Below are 19,076 nucleotides of genomic sequence, written 5' to 3' on the forward strand. Positions count from 1 at the left end.
ACGTTTATAACAAAAAACACAGCCGTCAGGTGCGATTGGCATTCACGAATGTTTTGGATCATATTCAGCCTATTTCTGAACACAGCGGGCGTATTTAAAATTTTGTATAAGTAATACTTTCAAAGAAGAACAAGGCTGCATTTGGCCTGAAATGATCTTCGTGTTCTTGGCTACAAGCGCGAGCTATTGTTTATATGTAAGGATGAGATGGCTCTGCTACCGCGTGTCATCTGAGCCCTGTATCTCGCGCTCGGTCATCCGGGGCCCCCGCTGCGTGCAAAGTTATAGTTAAAGGAAAATGAAGTAGAGTTTAGTTCTTCGCTGTAGCCTTCACGATCAGCACTCGCGACCAAAATAACTAAAAAAACACTGCAAATAGAAAAAAAAAATAACGCAGGATTTGCGTGCACGCTAAACCATAAAAGGACTTTCGACCCCTTTCGAAAGCGGGCCCTCTGTTGAAATCCCTGCACAATGGTGGACACAAGTGCGAGCTTCTTGTGTTCGATAGCGTCCCGGCTGCACGAGAAACTGGAGCACAAGTCGAAGCTACTCACTCGCGCTACTTGCACGCTCCGCTGTGTCGGTGGTCTCACTATTGCGCAGTGGATCAGATTTTTTTTTTTTATTTGAATCGGCACGTGAGTGTTGATAGGGGTCTGTAGTTTTGTCTTTTACAGATTCATGCACTCTGTGGTCCAGCTGTACATGATGCGTCGGATGTGTGGGCGACGTCGTCGCTCTCGCTTCGTCCTCAAGGTGTCAGTCGCCTGCATGATTGCCGTCACCTTCTTCATCCTTTGGACGAGCGTCTGGTCCGCAAACCGGTCGTCGTACGCCTCTAAGAAGCGAGGCATCCATGACAGGCGCCATTCCACTGTATCCGAAGACACCTCAAAACTGCCACGTCCGCACCACGACGACGTCTACGATGCCCTCATCACACCACATCCAGGCATTGACGGCGATCCGGACGAGGTCGTAGAAGAGGACGCCGAAGAGCTACAGTTCATGGCCAGGTTCCGCAAATACTGGGGCTCCGGGGGCCAAGGAGTGTACCTGGGCGGCGCCGAGAAGAAAGAGGCCGACGCGCAGTTCAGCAAGGCCGGCTTCAACGTCTACGTGAGCGACCGCATTCCTCTGAACCGGTCCCTGGCCGATCTGAGACCCCTTCCTTGCCAAGCTCTAAGATTCCCGAAGGACCTGCCGTCCGTCAGCGTGGTCATCACCTTCTACAACGAGATATTGTCGGCGCTTCTCCGAACCGTCTACAGCGTGGTGAACCGCAGTCCCAGGAGGATCCTCAGGGAGGTCATCCTGGTGGACGACTTCAGCGACCTTCCTGAGGTCAAGGGACAGTTGTACCGGTTCCTCAAGAGGCACTTCCGACCGGGGTTCGTGAAGCTCCTGCGGCTGCCCCGCAGAGAAGGACTGATTCGGGCTCGGCTCGTGGGTGCCAAAGAGGCAGCCGGACATGTGCTCGTGTTCCTCGACTCGCACTGCGAGGCGACGCGCCAGTGGCTGGAACCTCTGGTGACCGCGGTCAACGATGACCCAACCACGGTCGCCAGCCCTATCATTACCATCATCGACGGGAATACTTTCTCCCACGAGGTACGTGTACTGCTCCTGGACTGGCATGTTCTACCGAGCTTTCTACCGAATGGGTGGCACAGAGCGATTGTGCGTGCACGTTCGACGCTAGAATTTCGTTTCGCGCTAAAATAAGGATAACTGGAAATACCCTCTCATGCTGCACCGTGCCACGTTTTGAGAACGTACTTCGAGGTACGACCGCGAGTAACTTAGACATCCGTGCTTCGTATGCCACGCGGAAACCAATTCAAGAAGTAGCCTGGCGTGCCGGATGCACAAATATCCCGGTCACTCTTGGAGTCGTGGTCGTGTCCGGCTGGCTGCGTTTGACTACGTAAATTATGACGGCTTATGTCGAGTTACAATCGCGAGTCACCGAAACATCTCTGCTTCGTACGAAGCGTGGTAACAAGTTCAAGGGGTAGCTTTCCAACCGACATGCGAAGCTCGGATGTCCTGATGACTCCCGGGCGCATCCCAAATCTACGTAAGAAAACGTAGCAAAACTACATCGAACGGTACTGTGTGAATAGTTCCTGCTCTCTTGCTTGCCATTTTAATTGATGACGTGAACGAGTGATTGAACTATATATCTCTATATATGTGCGTGCGTGCATGCATGCATGCGTGCGTGCGTGCGTGCGTGCGTGCGTGCGTGCGTGCGTGCGTGCGTGCGTGCGTGCGTGCGTGCGTGCGTGCGTGCATCGCACGCAGAAGAGGCAAGATAGGAAAGCGTCCGGACTGTCAGATGAGGTTTGTTTTTTTGACGTCGGTGCCAGTGTGAAGACTCACCGTTATGTGCGAAACGTGGCGGCGCAAGCACGTCGCGCGCTTTAGAGACGGGTCCGGGATTGCTTGCGCAAAAATGCGCTCCGATAAAAAAAAAATAAATAAATAAACCCACAAACCCGTTTAAATTTAGCGTTTTCTCGGAACGCCGTAAAATGCTGCGCGCGCCTTATATCATTGTGATGTGGGCGCATTTAGTAGTTGTCGATGATGCCCAGCAAGATTTTAATTGAAACTATCCCTTTAAAATTAATAATTAACAATTTAAGATCCCTCGAAATGAATTAATCACTCAATTATATTGAACGCTAAGAATTTTTCTCAATTGGCCCTTTCGGCCCTTTAATACGAACCACTACGGCATGAAGCTTTTGTGTGTGTGTGTGTGTGTGTGTTTTTTGTTGCTTTTCTTTTTTTGCGATGCGGCGTCGTCTTTGCATGAGCGAAAGTACCCGCGTTTCCAGGAAACATCCTGTATATATTTAGTTTCATAAAGTAATCTAATTCGGTCGCCCATACCAGTCACGTGTCTTATGTTTTATTCTAAAAATACTTCCTCCGACAGTGAACCGCACGATACGCTCGAACATAACTTCAGAAGCGGTGCTGGCTGCTCTTGGTTTCGTACAATATGACACCTCTCTGAAACTTCACGCACGACCTGTATCTTTTGCGAGGCAAAATATCCCGTCGTTTCCCCCCTACCATGGTAGCGAAAAGGGGGGAAAAAAAGTGTATAAATTTAAAGAAAAGCTCAGGGGAGAGGGCCAGCAGCGCTCTACTTCTTTGATAACAATACTGTAGTGTTAGATTTTCTGCCAGCTATCGGAGGGCAAAGAGGGCCAAAGATTGGAGATGACTACTGCGCTACTGCGGTACTGGTGTTCTCACTGACTCAGCACGAGTGGCGACCGAACGCTGGCGATCTCCAGTCCAGACTGTACCCCTCGTTGACCGCAAGTAGCTATACCTATAGAAAATCCAGCACCGCAGTATTGTTACCTCGGAAGTGCTCAATAGCACCGATGGTGGATGGAACCGCAATGGTGGGGAAGAAAAAAATAGAAGAGAGAGAGAAAAAAAATATAGAGAGGTGAGGAAGAGAAAAAAGAGAGCAAAAGCGAGTCCTTGTAGATAATTAGACCACACTATTAAATTGTTCGCTTTTACCAACACCCCCCTTACTAAGTGTAGGCATAAGCGAACAGCTCTACAGTGTGTGTGTGTTTAACATCCTTATTATGCGGGAATTCGTTTACAGAGTTCTAAATACGTTTACGCTGCTCAGTAATATAACACATTTTTGTGGCTATCTTGGACGGATGTCATAAACCCCATAAAGAGATAAGAAAAAACAAACTAACGTAAAATAGTTGACGTGACGTGACGATTTAAATGTTTTTGAAGTGCGAGAATTCATGGGTGCCTAAACATACATAGTTTAGAAACGCACCTCAAGAAAGCGTTTCAGGTTCGCGCCATCAGGTCAACAATTTGAGCTAAATATATAGTAATATGTTCATCATAGAAAAAAAAAAAACCTAGAGTTTTAGTTACCTTTTTATCTGAATTTTATCTTAAATCTCCTGTTCAGGTGTCTTGATATTGGAACCACTGGCGAAAATCTATGTTTCGTGGGTAGTTCGAGCCACCAACAAAACTCTATCTCGTAAGCAAAAAAACTAACGTTAAGATGCACAGCGGGCTTTTTTTTTATATTCAATTGCAGAATAACTTCTTGTAATGTACATGTTTTCAACACACAAAGCATATCTTAAAACGTATTACTTGTTTTGTGTTCTTTTATTTTAACAATGGGTGATGTTTGTTTTTAAGCGGTACGAAACAAATGTGTCATTGCCTCGTCCTGCTGACAGCGCCCGTTGGAACCCGGCGGACCCTAAGCAGAACAGCGGAGCGGCGCCCGCCCGGCACGTATTTCTCACCCCTAATCGTCTCCAATGACACCCTTACGCCTTCGTGCGTAGCGCGTGGCAGGCATCGGGATGATGATAGCTGAAGAGGGTCTAGCGGCTCACCAACGCCTCATCACCGCACACCGCCGGACCGGAGTCCGTCAACAGCTACACGCACTCGAACCAAAAGCACACGGCTCGGACGAAGCGAGTGCCCGCGAGACACTCATTACCCAGGAATTCGAGAGACAAACCAGTACCTCGTGATTTGCGGCGCTGCCTTGTGTAAACACCTGGAAGTCAGCCAGGGGAACGTCACTTGATCAATGAAAGAGCCTTGATCGACAAAGTGCGTATTGTGAAAGGCCATCCAAGCTCCTCCCACCCCCTTCCCTCTTCCTCTCTCTCTCCCTCTTTCTTCGTCTCTTTCTTTCTGGTGGCTCCAGCTTCCCCCTCTGCCCCTTCCTCGACCATCACGCTTGGTCAGACGTCCTTCATCGAGCGCAGGTGTTTTATTCCTCGGACCGTCGGCGCAGGTGCCTCGCGGCTAGTCATCGTCGCCGTCCGAAAGTTTACAAAGTACTTTCTTTTTTAGCCAATTTCCGGACATTTCCCATTTCCGTTGTTGTCGTCCCGAGTCCTCCATGCCCTTGCTGAGGAGTTGCACTCTCCGGCCTTGGGGGATATGAGTGTGTGTGCGTGTGCGTCTTTCTGTTGCAAAGAGTCGTTTTCTCGCTCGTAATTCGTGACTCGACGGAGTTTATGGACCGAGCAAAATGGGGGAGGTTTCATTTCCGCGCTGCTGTTACGCTCGTACGCTGCTGCTGCTCGGGTCGGATTTCTCTCTCGAAGACTTGACCCGCAAGTCCCCGATCCTCTCACGTTTGCTTGGAAGTTGAAACATGCGAGCTATGATGCGCGTTTAGTTTCAGTGCATGAATTTATTTGCAGTAGCTTATATAACAGAGAAGACCCGTTCCGAAAAGGCGCTAACAGGCACGCTTAGGTTACTAGAAAAGTTTAGCTCTCTGGTCAAATGATAATAGATGTTAACGAGCGAGACTTGAGCGCTGTAGCTTTGTAAAGCTCCTCGAGCCACTGCAGCCTTTATATGGGACAGCTTAACGAACGGAAAGTGTGGTGAGTCATCGGTATTTTATTCTCCCTCCGCGTAGAATTCAGTTGCGGCGTTAGCCTATAAAAACGCCGAAGAGCGACTTTCGAAGTAACAAGCGTAAACAGAATAAGCCAGGTCCCTAGCTGTGAGTGACTACTATATGGTTATTTACAACGTCTCCCAAACTCGCTGTGCTGGTGCTGCGAGCTGCAGGGGAAGGACATGGGGTTCCTGCCGCTGGGGAGTTTCGAGTGGAACGGCGACTTCACCTGGATCCATCCGCCGCCCGGCTGGCGGAGTCCCGATCAGACGACGCCCGTGCGAAGCCCCACCATCGCGGGAGGACTGTTCGCCGTGGACAGGACCTACTTCTTCCAGATGGGCGGCTACGACCCCGGCATGAACGGCTGGGGCGGAGAGAACCTCGAGCTCTCTTTCCGCATCTGGATGTGCGGAGGCCGCCTCGTGGTCGTGCCCTGCTCGCAGGTCAGCCGACAAAGCTCGATGGGCGACGTATCGTTGTATAGACGCTTTGCATACGCGCCAGATTACAACCGTCATTGCTGACCTTCTCTCGTCTTACGGAGATGCCGAGTCACTGAAGCGGGCGTTGACGAGTCTCCAGAATGGCCATTGCTGGGGAGAAGGACAAAGTAGAATCCAGAATGTCAATAACCTCTCCTGCTGTGGTAATGATGAAGTGAAGTAAACGAAATAAGAGAAAGCAAAAACTAAGGTCGGTTATGGCGCCGCCCATGCATAGCTGCTCAAAGCATCTATACGTGAATCGATTATGCTCCCCCCCCCCCCCCTGCGAGGCTATTGGCGCCTAGATGTTCCGGCAACAGTGTTGTAGGCGTTACAAAAAAAAAAAAAAAAGAGCAACGAAATACGTTACTCGTTACTTGCAAATAAAAGAAACGTGTCATCGTCCTACGTTACTTTAATATAAATGGAAAGCGTTACAGTTACCGATAAATGTAACACACGCTACTTTTGATCACTTTTTAAAATTATGAATTAGCACATTTTAGTGTTTTGAGGTTACAGGTATGCATAAGTGTTATACTTCAAGAAACGTTATGTTCATGCAGAAACAGAACATAACTACTTTATCTTTCTTACGGTTTCACCTAAACACTCACAAGAAAGAACGCAAGGAGAAACGCCAAAAACTTAAAAATTTACAGGGCTTGGCGACACGAAAACAAATTAAAGTATTTTTTTTTTTAAGTCTTGGGAAGATAAAGTAAGGAGTCACGTACTACTCCGTTACCTGTCACTCGAAATAACTAAAGTACGTTACCCGTTACTGTTTTGAAACAGTAACGAGTACGCCACTACGTTACCCAAAAAAGTAACGCGTTTCCGGTAACGCCGTTACTTGTAACGCGTTACCGCCAACACTGTTCGGCGGCGCCCTCTAGAGGACAAGGCACGCGTAATGACGTCATTGTTTGATGATCTCCGAGCCGCCCCAAGCGGCAAAAGCGCTGAAACTCGACGAGAGTCGCCGCAAAGCGGCAGACGGACGCGTGCCCATCTTGGCGTCGCCGCTGCTATGCCGAGAGCAAGTTGTCTGCTTCCTGGCCAGGAGTTGCGGTGACGTCAGAAAAACGCCGAGCTCTGATTGGCTATGATTAGACGATAGTGGGTAAACATCAAAGCCAGCTGCCACCCACTGTCCTTCATACAGAACCAATCAGAGTTCGGCGTTCTGACGTGACCACGGCCCCTGCAAAAGAAGCAGACAAACTTGCGCTCCGCATAGCGTCGCGCTCGTTGTGTCAGACGCCGCACGACGCGCTGGCGGTGACGTCGACGCAAACAAACAAGGCGGCGCTGAGTTGATTCACTATATGATGACGTTTGGTGGGAAAAGGCACGGCTTTTTCTTCTACGTGCCATTGCCCTCTTACGCTTCCTCTCAGTTACGTCACGACCATGATTTGCCTCACCGTGGCGTCACGAATTCTGATCCTGGCTTCCACAAGCATATACAAGCTCGATGGTGTGTTCAAAAAGCACGGTGGAAAATCTTGTAGTTGTCGCGTTCTTCATCCAAGCCCGGCATATTTGACAGTCTGATATTGCTCTTAACTCTTTCCTGCGTCCGACCAATCGTAGAAAACCGACCAGAGCCAAGCTCTTGGCCGCGCACGTCGCTTCTTCGTCGCATTTTCAAATGGACAGCGAGAAGGTATACGAGAAGGTTTTCCTATTCATTTTCCTTAAAAAGGTTCGCCGGCATTTTTTTTTATTGCGAAATTATTAACTGTTTTATGAAGCGAACCGACGTCATCAGTTTTTGAAGCCGCGCCAAGCGGCACATTCCCTTGTCCCAATGGGACTAAGCCTGTCGTCTGTAACAGTTCTAAATCTGATGGATAGGCTCCCATTGGCTGGCGCGCGTCATAGTTTTAAAGAACGAGGCTCCCATTGGCTCTCGCGCGTCGTAGTTCCAAGAAACGCCACCAGAGAAGTCCTCTCTATGGCGGCGTAGCGCACGCAGCAGCCCGGCCGCCGGGAAGAGGTGCGGGCCTGGCCGCAGAGCCCGCATGGACAAACTCCGGAGAGGCTGCACGGCCGAGCTCAGCGCGGCGCGGCCACTTCACGAGAACGAGCGCTCAGCCGTCGGCCGCTACCTCGGCAGTAGAGAAACGTGGCCGTCCACGTCAGTATACGTCGCGGACGAACTAAGGGACCGGAAGAACAGCATTCATGCTTCCGCATTCACAACTCATAAAAAGTACTTAAGTGTCCTCGATTTTTTTTTTTACTAACTTAAAGGCATTGTGTTTTCTAAATACCCGATCGCTTTACTATTCGCGGCATGCTGTTTAGCATCTCTGAACTCTGAATAATTATAAAAAAATGGGCAAATGAATGTGATGCCAGAACCAATATTCAAATATCACCGCGCCGCTGAGCTTGTCCGTGCAACCACTCCGGAGTCTGCCCGGGCGGGCTCTGCTGGCTCTGCGGCCAGCCGCTCCCTCTTACCGGCGGCCGGGCCGCTGCGCCACCATGGAAAGTGCTTCCCTGTGGGGTGGTGTTCCTTGGAACTACGCCGCGCGGCAGCCAGTGGGAGCCTTGTTCCCTGAAACTATGACGCGTCCGAGCCAACGGGAGCCTATCCATCAAAACGCTGCTACAGACGACAGACTTCGCTACATTCGGACAGGGGAGTTTAGGTACCGTTTGGAGGGGCTTCAAAAACAGATAACGCCGGTTCGCTCAATGGGACAGTTAATGCCGCATTAAAGGGCCTCTCACACGCCCCCTCCAAAAAATATTTTTTTCATGCTAGGCGTTACATGGCGTATCAGAATGTCACCAAAAATTGTTTCACTTTAGAGTTGCGTAGTTTTTTTGATAAAAATAGAAATATGAAGCCCGATTCAAAGTGCCCGCGGAAATGCGGAGAATGACAAAAATACAAGAAAAAGATATTACACGCGGTCGGGGTAAGCACGAGGAGTGATACAATTCACGTAACTTCCGGCGACGCCTCCCTTCTGACCGCCCCGACATCTTGCGATACACTGTTACGTCACAGTGCATCGCAAGACGTCGGGGCGGTCAGAAGGGAGGCGTCGCCGGAAGTTACGTGAATTGTATCACTCCTCGTGCTTACCCCGACCGCGTGTAATATCTTTTTCTTGTATTTTTGTCATTCTCCGCATTTCCGCGTTTCTTTTATTTGATTTTCATCGCCTAATGTTGCTGTAACGGTAGACGAAGAGGAGTCAGTGAATCTTGTAAACAAGTTCTGCTCAGCTCATGTTCTACACAAAACACGTATTTTATGCTCGACGTTTACTTGTACTTGGTACACAGACACTCACCAGTTCGTATTCTCTAAACGGCAAACATCTTCAGCCTGGAGACTATCCGATGATTCGACGACCTCGGTGTCTGAACCTTCAGCAATGCGATCGGGCGTGTCGTTTGGTACAAATCCCAATTTCTGCAAGCGTTCTAATTTTTTTTTCTTCAAAACTTAGTAGCTTGTTTGGCGCCCAGTATGGCTCTGTACTATCGGACTGGTGGCATGCACTCGTACGCTGACTTGTACTCGCAACGCTTTCATCATTGATTTCCATCACGTCGATCTACTGACTCTTTGTCCTCAACTTTTACAGCACCCAAACTATACCAACGGTACAGTGATTAAAAGCTAGTTGAACGGAAACTTCGTTTTCTACAATCGCTCGTGGAGAAGACAAAAAAAAAAAAGTCTTAGGCACGGTTTTGGGGATCACGAGGAGTGAAACTCACGTGACTTCCGGCGAACACAATTTAGCGACGTAGGTCGATGCATGCCTCCCTTCTGACCGCCCCGACACCTTGCGGTACACTGCCGTACACAGGGCACTGGCGGGCACTTTGAATTTTTTTGGCGTGTCAGAGGCCCTTTAAAAATCCTAACTATTCGACCCCAACTTGGCACTTCATTCCTAGATCGGGCCAAGGCTCCCTTAAATGATTGAATGAATTACATTGGCAGGTAATTAATTAATTAAAATCGGCAGGTACGCCAAAGAAACATGAACGTCTGTTTCAGGTTATCCTGCGATATTATCATTGAACCCTGGTGGATAATGGATGATATATGATTGGGAGTTGATTGGGCGCAGGTGGGCCACGTGTTCCGAACCGACCGACCGTACACGATCCCCAACGAGACGGACAGCCACGCCCGGAACACCAAGCGGGCCGCCGAGGTCTGGATGGACGAGTACAAGGAGATCTTCTACAAAGAGAAGCCCGTCATGCAAACCATAGACGCCGGCGACGTGTCTGAGCGGAGGGCCCTCCGGGGCCGACTGGACTGCCACTCCTTCAAGTGGTACCTGGATAACGTGTACCCGGGTTGGGTACCGCCCCTGGACACGCCTCAGTCCGGCGACGTGGGCGCTCCGGCTTGAACCCTTTCTTTGGGGCGCGTTCTTGTGTTCCACGAGCAAAGAAAGTTCGCGCCACCGAGTGACACTGATGATAATCTGATGACATTTGAGCCATTTTGAGATTGTCAATCGTAGCATTTTTAAACAATTATAGGTTGTCATAATCTTTTTTTTTTTTTTTTTCATTGGACGAAAGTTCTTGTACAGCATGGGCAGTTTAAGAAGGTAACGATACGTCAGTCTGGCATCATCTTCATCTTATGGTTCCTTGATGCAAGGTTAGTTTTCTCTCTCTCTTATTGTAAATACCATGCTTAGAAAACACCGAAGACGTTTATATAATGGCAAAGTCATTTAATCTGCGTCCTATTCATATTATTTCGGATTATTTCCTTGATTATACGCAGCGTTATAGTTACCACATTATGACTTCAACAGTGGCAAACACTCCAACTGTCTTTATTATTATTTTTTTTTAAGGATAAGGGAGCGAATGTTTAGGTAAAAGTTTAGAATTAAAAAAGAAACACATTACATTACCTCCAGGCATATTGTTTACTCTTGTTACAAGCAAGTTTGGGCTCCTGGGGCCGTTTGAATCACGAAGAAACAATATTTCATTTTCCATTCATTAAAGCTCAACTATTCAACTAATACGCCATACAGCAGACCTCAGCGCTCTGTATTTTTCCTTAGGTTGCAATTGGTGGCCGTCTTAAAATAATATTTCTTTAATCCCTTCGCCCAGGTAATAGCGCATGATGCTGACATTGGCAAAACATGCCACCTCTCAATGGCATCTTTTTTTTATAGAAATTCACAATGATCTTAGTTGAAGTACTGAGATACTCATAAGACGCGACCGAACAAATCTATGGCTGCCTAACACTATGAGTAAATATATGTACTTGTGTTGATAAAACAGAAATGCCCTTAGCCCGAGAAAGGCTTCACAAACACATGGAGTGAATGGAACCATTCACTCCATGTCTGGATGGACGAGGACAAGGAGGTCTTCTACAAGGAGATGCCCGTCATGCAGACCATATACGCCGGGGACGTGTCCGAGCGGAGGGCCCTCCGGGGCTGACTGGACTGCCTCTACTTCAAGTGGTACATGGACAACTAGAGAGCCTGGTAGATCCCTCTAGTAATTATTGGAAAGTTTATCTATTACCCCTGTCAAATCTGTGTCAGGGCTCGATTTCACTGTGATGACAACAAAATGCTACGGTAACCGACAAATTAAGAAACGCTGAGCGTACGTTGGTCCCGAACGGCTGATTAACGCTTCGCAATCAATGAGATCGCGGCATGAACCAATAGCCACGAAGAAGAACGAATCACGAGGGAATATTAATCAACGTAACAGGCCGCGCTTTGCGTTTCTTAGTGCTGCCAATGACTACAGTGAGCGGGATTTGATTCCTCTATAGATCCAACACACCGTTTACAAACAAGTCAGCGTTTGCCCACCACACCAGGGCCGGTTTTCTCGAAGCGATGGTAAACCCATTTTGGTAAACCACGGTGCCTAGGAAGGAAAAAGTACCTAGGTACTGTAATAAACGGCTGGATATAGAACAACAATAATTATTTTTGATTGGGCAATAAGATGCGCCATCTATCGGTGAAACAAGCCAGCCATTTTGTTTATCCTCTTTTTCCGCTGGTTGTTATCGATCTAGTATGGTATTTTAAGTCAAGATATAGTAATATTGTACTTGAAGACCAATTTATTTGCTTCCAATGGTACGAAGAAATTTTAGCTACTATGCCATAGTTTGTCGACGAATATTCGAAAATCTAAAAAACATTTCCTTCAATATGTTTCGCCATAAACAACGCATAACTTTCCCCTGTTCCTTCCAGTCTGGCAACGCCGGTGCTGTAGTCTCGTTTTTGTTCCTTGCAACGCACGTTTCTGCGATTCCTGCTGATCTCAACTCTTTGCCCTCTCTTCCATTTGCCCAACCAATCCACCGGTGACGAGAAGCAGCTTCTTGTCACCGTTGAATCGCTGGCCACCGGGGATATGTAGAAACCTCGATGCTGTCGGCATACTGTCGGCGCACTGCGAACAAAAAAAAAACAACAGTACAATGTCCCAGCTGTTCACCAGGAACGAAGACTTTATTGTGGATCCGCAAAGTAATCGCTGCTCACGAGTTGGCATACATAGTGTAACAAATTAAACGTGTTAGAAAAAATATATACCAACACTCATTCGCAAAACATTTTTTTACTCGCCATAAAAACACTTGCAAGGCTTATGTACCGTCATATGTCTTGGATCCCGGACTGCTGAAGAGTGATGCGTTCGCGGAATGCTGCCGTCTGTTAGTTTAGTAGTCCCTCTGAACTACCGCTTTGCTTGACGTGCTAATAGGTTGATGGTGCGTCATTAATATAACAGCCGGATTGAAATTAATCTTCAGCAGAACCAAGCAGAATTATTAGCCCTCGTTGAGCGACGCCACGGCCATTTTGCTTCTAGGTACTGCTCCTCCCTCGGCACCCCTGCTCCCCAAGTCACGTGACCTAGAATTCCCCCTCCTAGGGACAATAGTTAACTTAAAACCACGGTTCGCGTTCGAGAAAACGGGCCCAGAAAACGACGTGGCATATTAGCTTCAAACTTCTTGCTGTATAATGTTTTTTTCGCGTTTTTTTTTTTCCGCCAACTTATTCCCCGCGGAAAGATAACAAGAAGTATAGGACTCGCCAGGAGTGGGCACTTCCCGAGCGCAGAAGCCAGCCTTCCTGTGAAGCGTGTGCGCACGCGCAGTGGCGACCGCAGCGCCACCGCAGTGCCGTGACGTCACAGAGTTGGTGTATATAGTCACTGCAAGAAACGCAGAACACATAACTGATTGTGGACGCGCCTCTTGCTTTTCTGGTTCGTTCTACAGCGTACTTATCGGTCTATGTTGCAAACTCATTGACTATATATATGTGGAGCTCTAGTTCGTCTGCTTCCTTTGCACAGGTTGTAGGGACGTCAGAACGCCGAGCTCCGATTGGCTCTGATTGAAGGACAGTGGGTAGACCTCAGCAAGCTGTCTTCATTTCTGCCCACTATACCTCCAATCAGAGTTCGGACTTGTGACGTCACCACAGCCCCTGCGAAAGAAGCAGACGATCTTGCGCTCCGCATAGGAACGAATAACTCGCACGGAGGTCGCCACGCCCTCGAGTTCTTTACGTTGTCAGTGACTGGGTAATACGTTGCGCACGGTTCTGTACGCAACAATGGTTTAGACAACCAATGGAATGTTTTTCTTTTCTAGCCTCGTGGTGCTTGACGAATCCATTACGCCTGTCGCCCCATTGTCACGAGATTTCTCTCCGAAGAGTTTGACTTCTAACGACCGACGTGCCCAAGGACGACGAGGCGTGGGACTCCGCGTGCCTCTTGCGTGAGGTTGGCGCCGTGGGGCCTCCAAGGGAATGCTTGTTGCCTTCCCCGCTGCTTAATTAGGGTTCCTGTGTGCGTCTAATAAACCCGCCAAAGAGTGTTTTTTTTTTTCTCGCAGCGTCTAAGGCGCGACGTTAGTGAGATGGATTAGGCGCCACGTTTGCTTCGCGAACGGTGGTGCCTCGTCAGCGTCATAATGCCATGCTTTTGTCCGCGTGTAATAGACGCCGAGACGCCGGTATGAGGGGCATTTTGCATGGAATGTGTACGGACGGCATGTGGAGAGAATTGAGCGTTAGTGAAATTGGTGACCCTCCCACACCAAAACTGTTCTCGGATATGAGTCATCTTCACTGACATAGAGGTGGTGGTGGTGGTGATGGTATAACTTTATTTTTCAAAAGCTTAGGAGACTGACGAGTCCCGGTCGGGGCCCTTAGTCCAGGGCTCTGTTGGCTTCTCCAATCCGGCGGGCACGCTGAACCAGCTCAGGCTGGTCCTCTTCGCATTTTCAAGACGAAATAGAAAATGACTGGATTTCCTCCTATGTGTTGTCGCTGGCAGGTTTGGAGAAGCGGAGCGGATTTATTTAATTACCCCAACTCTAGCTTCTGCCTCTTGATTGTGCTTTAGATGCCAAATGAACAGCGTCCGTGCTCGTGTAAGCGAAGCATCATCGAAGGCTTGTGCCAGGGGAACGACGTCCGAATGAGGTACAGTGGCTCAACTGTTAAACATAACGCGGGAGCGGTGGCCGAAGCTGATACCAGAGCTGTCTAGCGATTAAATCAATGATGCGGCAGAGAATAAGCCGGCTCTTCTGGGGATTGTCGCCACTCCCCGATACAATTATTGCACGACCTCCTCGTTCTTTTCTTTATCACCCACGCTTTAAATTTTTACTTGTTTGTTTTGTTGTTTTCTCCAGTCTGTTTAGTCACATCTACGCATTTACCATGCCGGGCTACCATATCTCGGTGATCTTGCAGTTTCTCTAATAAAGGCCACCTTCTTTAAACAAACAAAAAAAAATCAAAAAGCGTTTTTTTTATCGCCGAGTCACGCATCGGTGATTGTTTCGGAGCTGGGAGTGTAACTCCAGAAAACAGCAGCGGCATAAGCTTCCAGAGTGAGCCGGTACATGGCGCATGCAGTCTCTCCGGCCACCGCTCCCGCGTCATGTTTAACAGTTGAGTACACTGTACCCTCTAATTTATAAGTAAACCTATCAGCAACTTTGTCTTCTCGAGATATTTCGTGCTTAAGTTGTACCTAGCCCTTGTAACGCCAAGGAAAGGCTTGAGTGAGACCACGATCGTGCGGTTCAGTTGAGAACAGCGAATTTGATGAAGAATAATTGAGGAAATATTGTAAAAACTCTCTAAAATCACTGCCTTCAGCAAGGTTTCAGTTCTCAAGCTTGCAGGAGTTTGCAGGGTTAAAAGGACAAACCCTAAAACAGCGGGATCTTGGCCAATCGTAGGAAAGCAATTCCTAAGACAGTATCGAATAGGGAATGTTTTCACTTCCTTGATGTGTATTTATGTGTGTGAGTGTGTGGTTTCTGAATCTCTCCCCTGACGCGATCAAACGCCTCAATAATAAGCATATGTCATCGTTATTGTTATCTGCCGCCTGTGAGTTTTTGACTTCACTGGGAGCGCGTTTCACGGGTGTCGCAGAGTGAACGCTCACTACAAAATATGGGGGGGCAAAACTCCGGCATTCTGAAAGCCGTGCTCTATCAGAGCGCAGCAGACTGGATCACTCCGTCGTCACGATCACCATGCAAAAACAAATAAACTAGAAACAAAAAATCTCTCGGCAGTCAGTCGTGCCCTCGTCACATCCGGCTCTCTGGGGGTGTCCGGCTCTCGAGTTGCTGTGGGAAACAAAACCGGCCGACAACGCGTCGTTCCATTCATTGCCGAAGCAGCCTGATGACCGAAATCGACGCCGCGCCAGAGGGAAGAGGGTCGCGGATCGCAACGAAGGCACGAAGACAGGACAGTCCGTTCGCACGTCCACCTGCTCCACCGGTCCCTTTCTGCATCGCCAGTCTTCCGCCCCGCCTAGGGCTTGACGGTGCGGTGGAAGCTACATGCTCGCTGGACCAGTCGTACGCCTCTCTCTCGTCACGTCATCATGGCCCTACATAAACAGGCGCAGAGAGAGCAGAGTCAGGTGATGAAATGGAGGCGATTGATTGATCCTGCGAACACGCAATACCCCGTTCAGCCCTAAGCTGACAACAGTGTAATAAGAGCTACGCGTTCGCCGGATCAATCGACCGCCTCCGTTTCATAACCTGACCCCGCGCTCTGCACCTGGGTACGGGCAGGAGCTTGATCACGTGGCGAGAGATAGACGTACGGCTGGTCCAACTGGGACATAGCGTTCACCTCCCTGTCAGTTTAGGGATGAACGGAGCGTAGACTCCGTTTTACCTTAGAATGGACCGCAGAAGACCCTACGAGCCGTCCGGGCCAATCTAACGCAGCGCGAGTGTCATATGACCTTCGGGGGAGGTTGAGCGACGCGTGGGGTGGGTACAGTCATGTGATTCATTCACAACACTGGATTGGCTGGGATGGCTCGTCGTAGCGACCGCTTCCACGAGTCCCCTGCGTGACATCCGCACATTTTCGGGGAACCGGTGGGCTGCAGCAGCGAGAGACGTGTGCTGCTGCGTGCGGGGCGCGACACAGTCCTCCTTTCGGTCTCGGCACGCACGAAAGGCATCCATCTGGGCGCGTTATCATTGCGGGCCAGGCGACGGCGGCCGCGCCTTCCGCCGCTCGATAATCAGCAAAGGTGCCGCCGCCGCCGTGTGTTTTTGTCCGAGGTATACACACTGCGTAAGCTGCTCTGAATGACGGTATCTCGGGCAACACTCCCTCTCGAGGCTGTCGTGATGCGGGCTCGTTCGCCGCGACGACGGCCGATTGTCGGCCTGGTCCAGGAACTAGACGTCGTCTTTGGGGCGTGGCGGCGCGGCTTTTGTACGCTTTGTTTATAAAAGAATGCTTGCTAATCAGTCAATATTTTCAGGTTCTTTGCAAAAAGGAAGGGATGAGTAGAGATGTTGGGTTGTTTTTGGTCCCAGACCTCGATGGAGGACCTTGAGCTACCGTCGGGAACCAGGGGGAGATTGTGGAAGATGTGGTCCGGATGCTGGTTGGAGTTGGAAGACTTATTGTTGTGGCTGACGGCGGAGAGTTAGGTAGCGGACTTGGAGGCGAAGTTGTAATAAATACAATTGATAAAAACAAACTTTGCCTCAATAATAAAAGCAAAAAAAAAAAAAAATCAGCTCTTTTATCAGATTTTATAAACGCCTTTCCGACCTCAAGTCGGCAAGCCAGAGTGGAAAGGCTGGAGAGGTTGTCGCCACCTATGAGTGACTGCGGCAACCAGACGAAAGGTAAGCCGGTTGTCTGGTTGCCGCCGTTGCTCATAGATGGTGGTAGCTGTCCGAGTTTTGTGTAGACATTTGTTTGCCCGCCGACACGATACTGGGGAAACTAGCCCTTAACAGCTCCGCTGTAAAAACAACTTACACAAAAGGAAATGACACACTGCAACTGCCACACACTTGACGCGTCGGCGTCAAGTGTCCTCCAGCGCACGGTGAGGATGGCGGCCAAGTGGCAGAGTAGGGGCTGTCGCACACGACAGGAGTAACGTGGAGAACCGCGGGGAGAACTACTGGGCCACTCGGACCCGTTCAAACTCAATTTTTCGTCCGGTCAAGGGTTATGACAGTGCGCCGAAACCTGTCCCATCTAATCAGGGTCTAGTATGAATCCTATTGGGCACAGGCCCCGACGCATTCTCAACCAATCGGACGAACAAAACCACCCTCGCCATGGCGAGGGTGGTTTTGCTGACGTTTTGGCCTCCTGCTGACGTTGCTGACGTTTTGGCCTCGTGCAGGAGGCCAAAACGTCAGCTCCCAAGGACAGGTCTCACGGCTAGAGCCCAAACATTGAGACACGAGCTCTGGTTTGTTTATGGTCGAAGAAAACAAACTGACTTCAATGATTCCAGCGAGAATCGCCAGGACGTGCCTTACGGGGAAAACCGTCCCTCGGGCTGCTGTGTGTATTAAGTACGTTAAAACCAATGGATAAACGGAGAACATGCAAGACACAACACACATGGGTCTCGCGAACGCACGCGCAGCGAAACATCACTCCGGATTCCTATATTACGGGGTCCATCCAGGGGGGTTCACCCTGTGTCTGCGTCTGTGTGCAAACCTCTGTCGCGCTCAAAACTCCCGCAGCCAGTTCCCACGACCACTGGAACATAATCGCGGTCTCCGCCGCTGCGACCTGCGCCCGAGACCCGCGTCCACTGGACTAGGGGCCCCACCCATCTTCGGATGTTTCCATATTCAAATAGAAGTTTAGATCATCATCATCATCCACGGCACTTCGTCTAGTTTACGAAACGACCTGCCCGTTGGCAAGTGCACTTAGGTCTATGCTGGCCGTGTAGGTTTGCGTGTCTGAAATGCCCCGGCCCTTGGGTTAGGTTGGGAACTTGTAGGTTCTGACCCGCCGTGAGAAAGACACAACTCGCCCGTGGAGAAAAATCTATAAATTCAACACGTACCAAAACGTATAAACACATAAAAAAAAAATTGCCATCTCGGAGCCGTTCAAAAATGCGAACATCTCTACAGTATCGAAAACAGAGAACAAAAATCGGGCAAAATATGGTCACTGCCCATTCACTCAAATGACCAATGACCATTTCACACAAAACCTGCGTCGGGGACGAAGGAACCGTGATATCCAGATTTCGATAAACCTGCCGTGGGATCACAGTGATCCGGTGCGGCGAACGGAACTAAAGGAAAAAAAAAGTAAAGGTGCAGTTATGACTGTATCTCAGGCAAGCGGGAATTTATCAAAATGACGCAAATGGCCCAACTGGACCACGACTGCAGACGTGCATTCCTGTGTTGTCTTGGAAGGATCAAGACAAAAACCTGCTTTATCGTCTAAACGCCGCGACTGGAGCCGTACCAAAAAAGTCAAGAAAGGTTTGAAGGTCAGTTTTTATGTGTTTTATGCCTGCTCGGTTCGTCGGTGAACGATTACTCTAAAAAAAAAAAAAAAAAAAAAAAAAAACTCAGACGCCGTCGGATTACGATTGCTTGTACGGGAAGCACTTTGGGTTTCATGCACGGATACTTGTAGTCGTAAGATTTATTTGTTTTGTTCCAGCATGAACGTGGAACCGCATAGTTGTACGAACCACCTGCGGACTGCGTTCAGTGCGTCTTCAAGTTCAAACGGCCCCCTGATCGTTTGAACTGT

General features: G+C 49.1%; 1 protein-coding gene across 1 annotated transcript; it reads left to right on the plus strand.

Moving 5' to 3' along the window:
* Positions 1-468: 468 nt before the first annotated feature.
* Positions 469-10,457, plus strand: LOC8035936 (polypeptide N-acetylgalactosaminyltransferase 11). Its single transcript, XM_029975396.4, has 3 exons — positions 469-1,614; positions 5,632-5,904; positions 10,059-10,457. The coding sequence occupies exons 1-3, from the start codon at positions 685-687 to the stop codon at positions 10,347-10,349; spliced, it is 1,494 nt and encodes a 497-aa protein (XP_029831256.2). The 5' UTR covers positions 469-684; the 3' UTR covers positions 10,350-10,457.
* The last annotated feature ends 8,619 nt before the right edge of the window (positions 10,458-19,076 follow it).

The sequence above is a fragment of the Ixodes scapularis genome, unplaced genomic scaffold (assembly GCF_016920785.2).
Source record: "Ixodes scapularis isolate PalLabHiFi unplaced genomic scaffold, ASM1692078v2 PGA_scaffold5__190_contigs__length_132052651, whole genome shotgun sequence".
NCBI lineage: Eukaryota > Metazoa > Arthropoda > Arachnida > Ixodida > Ixodidae > Ixodes > Ixodes scapularis.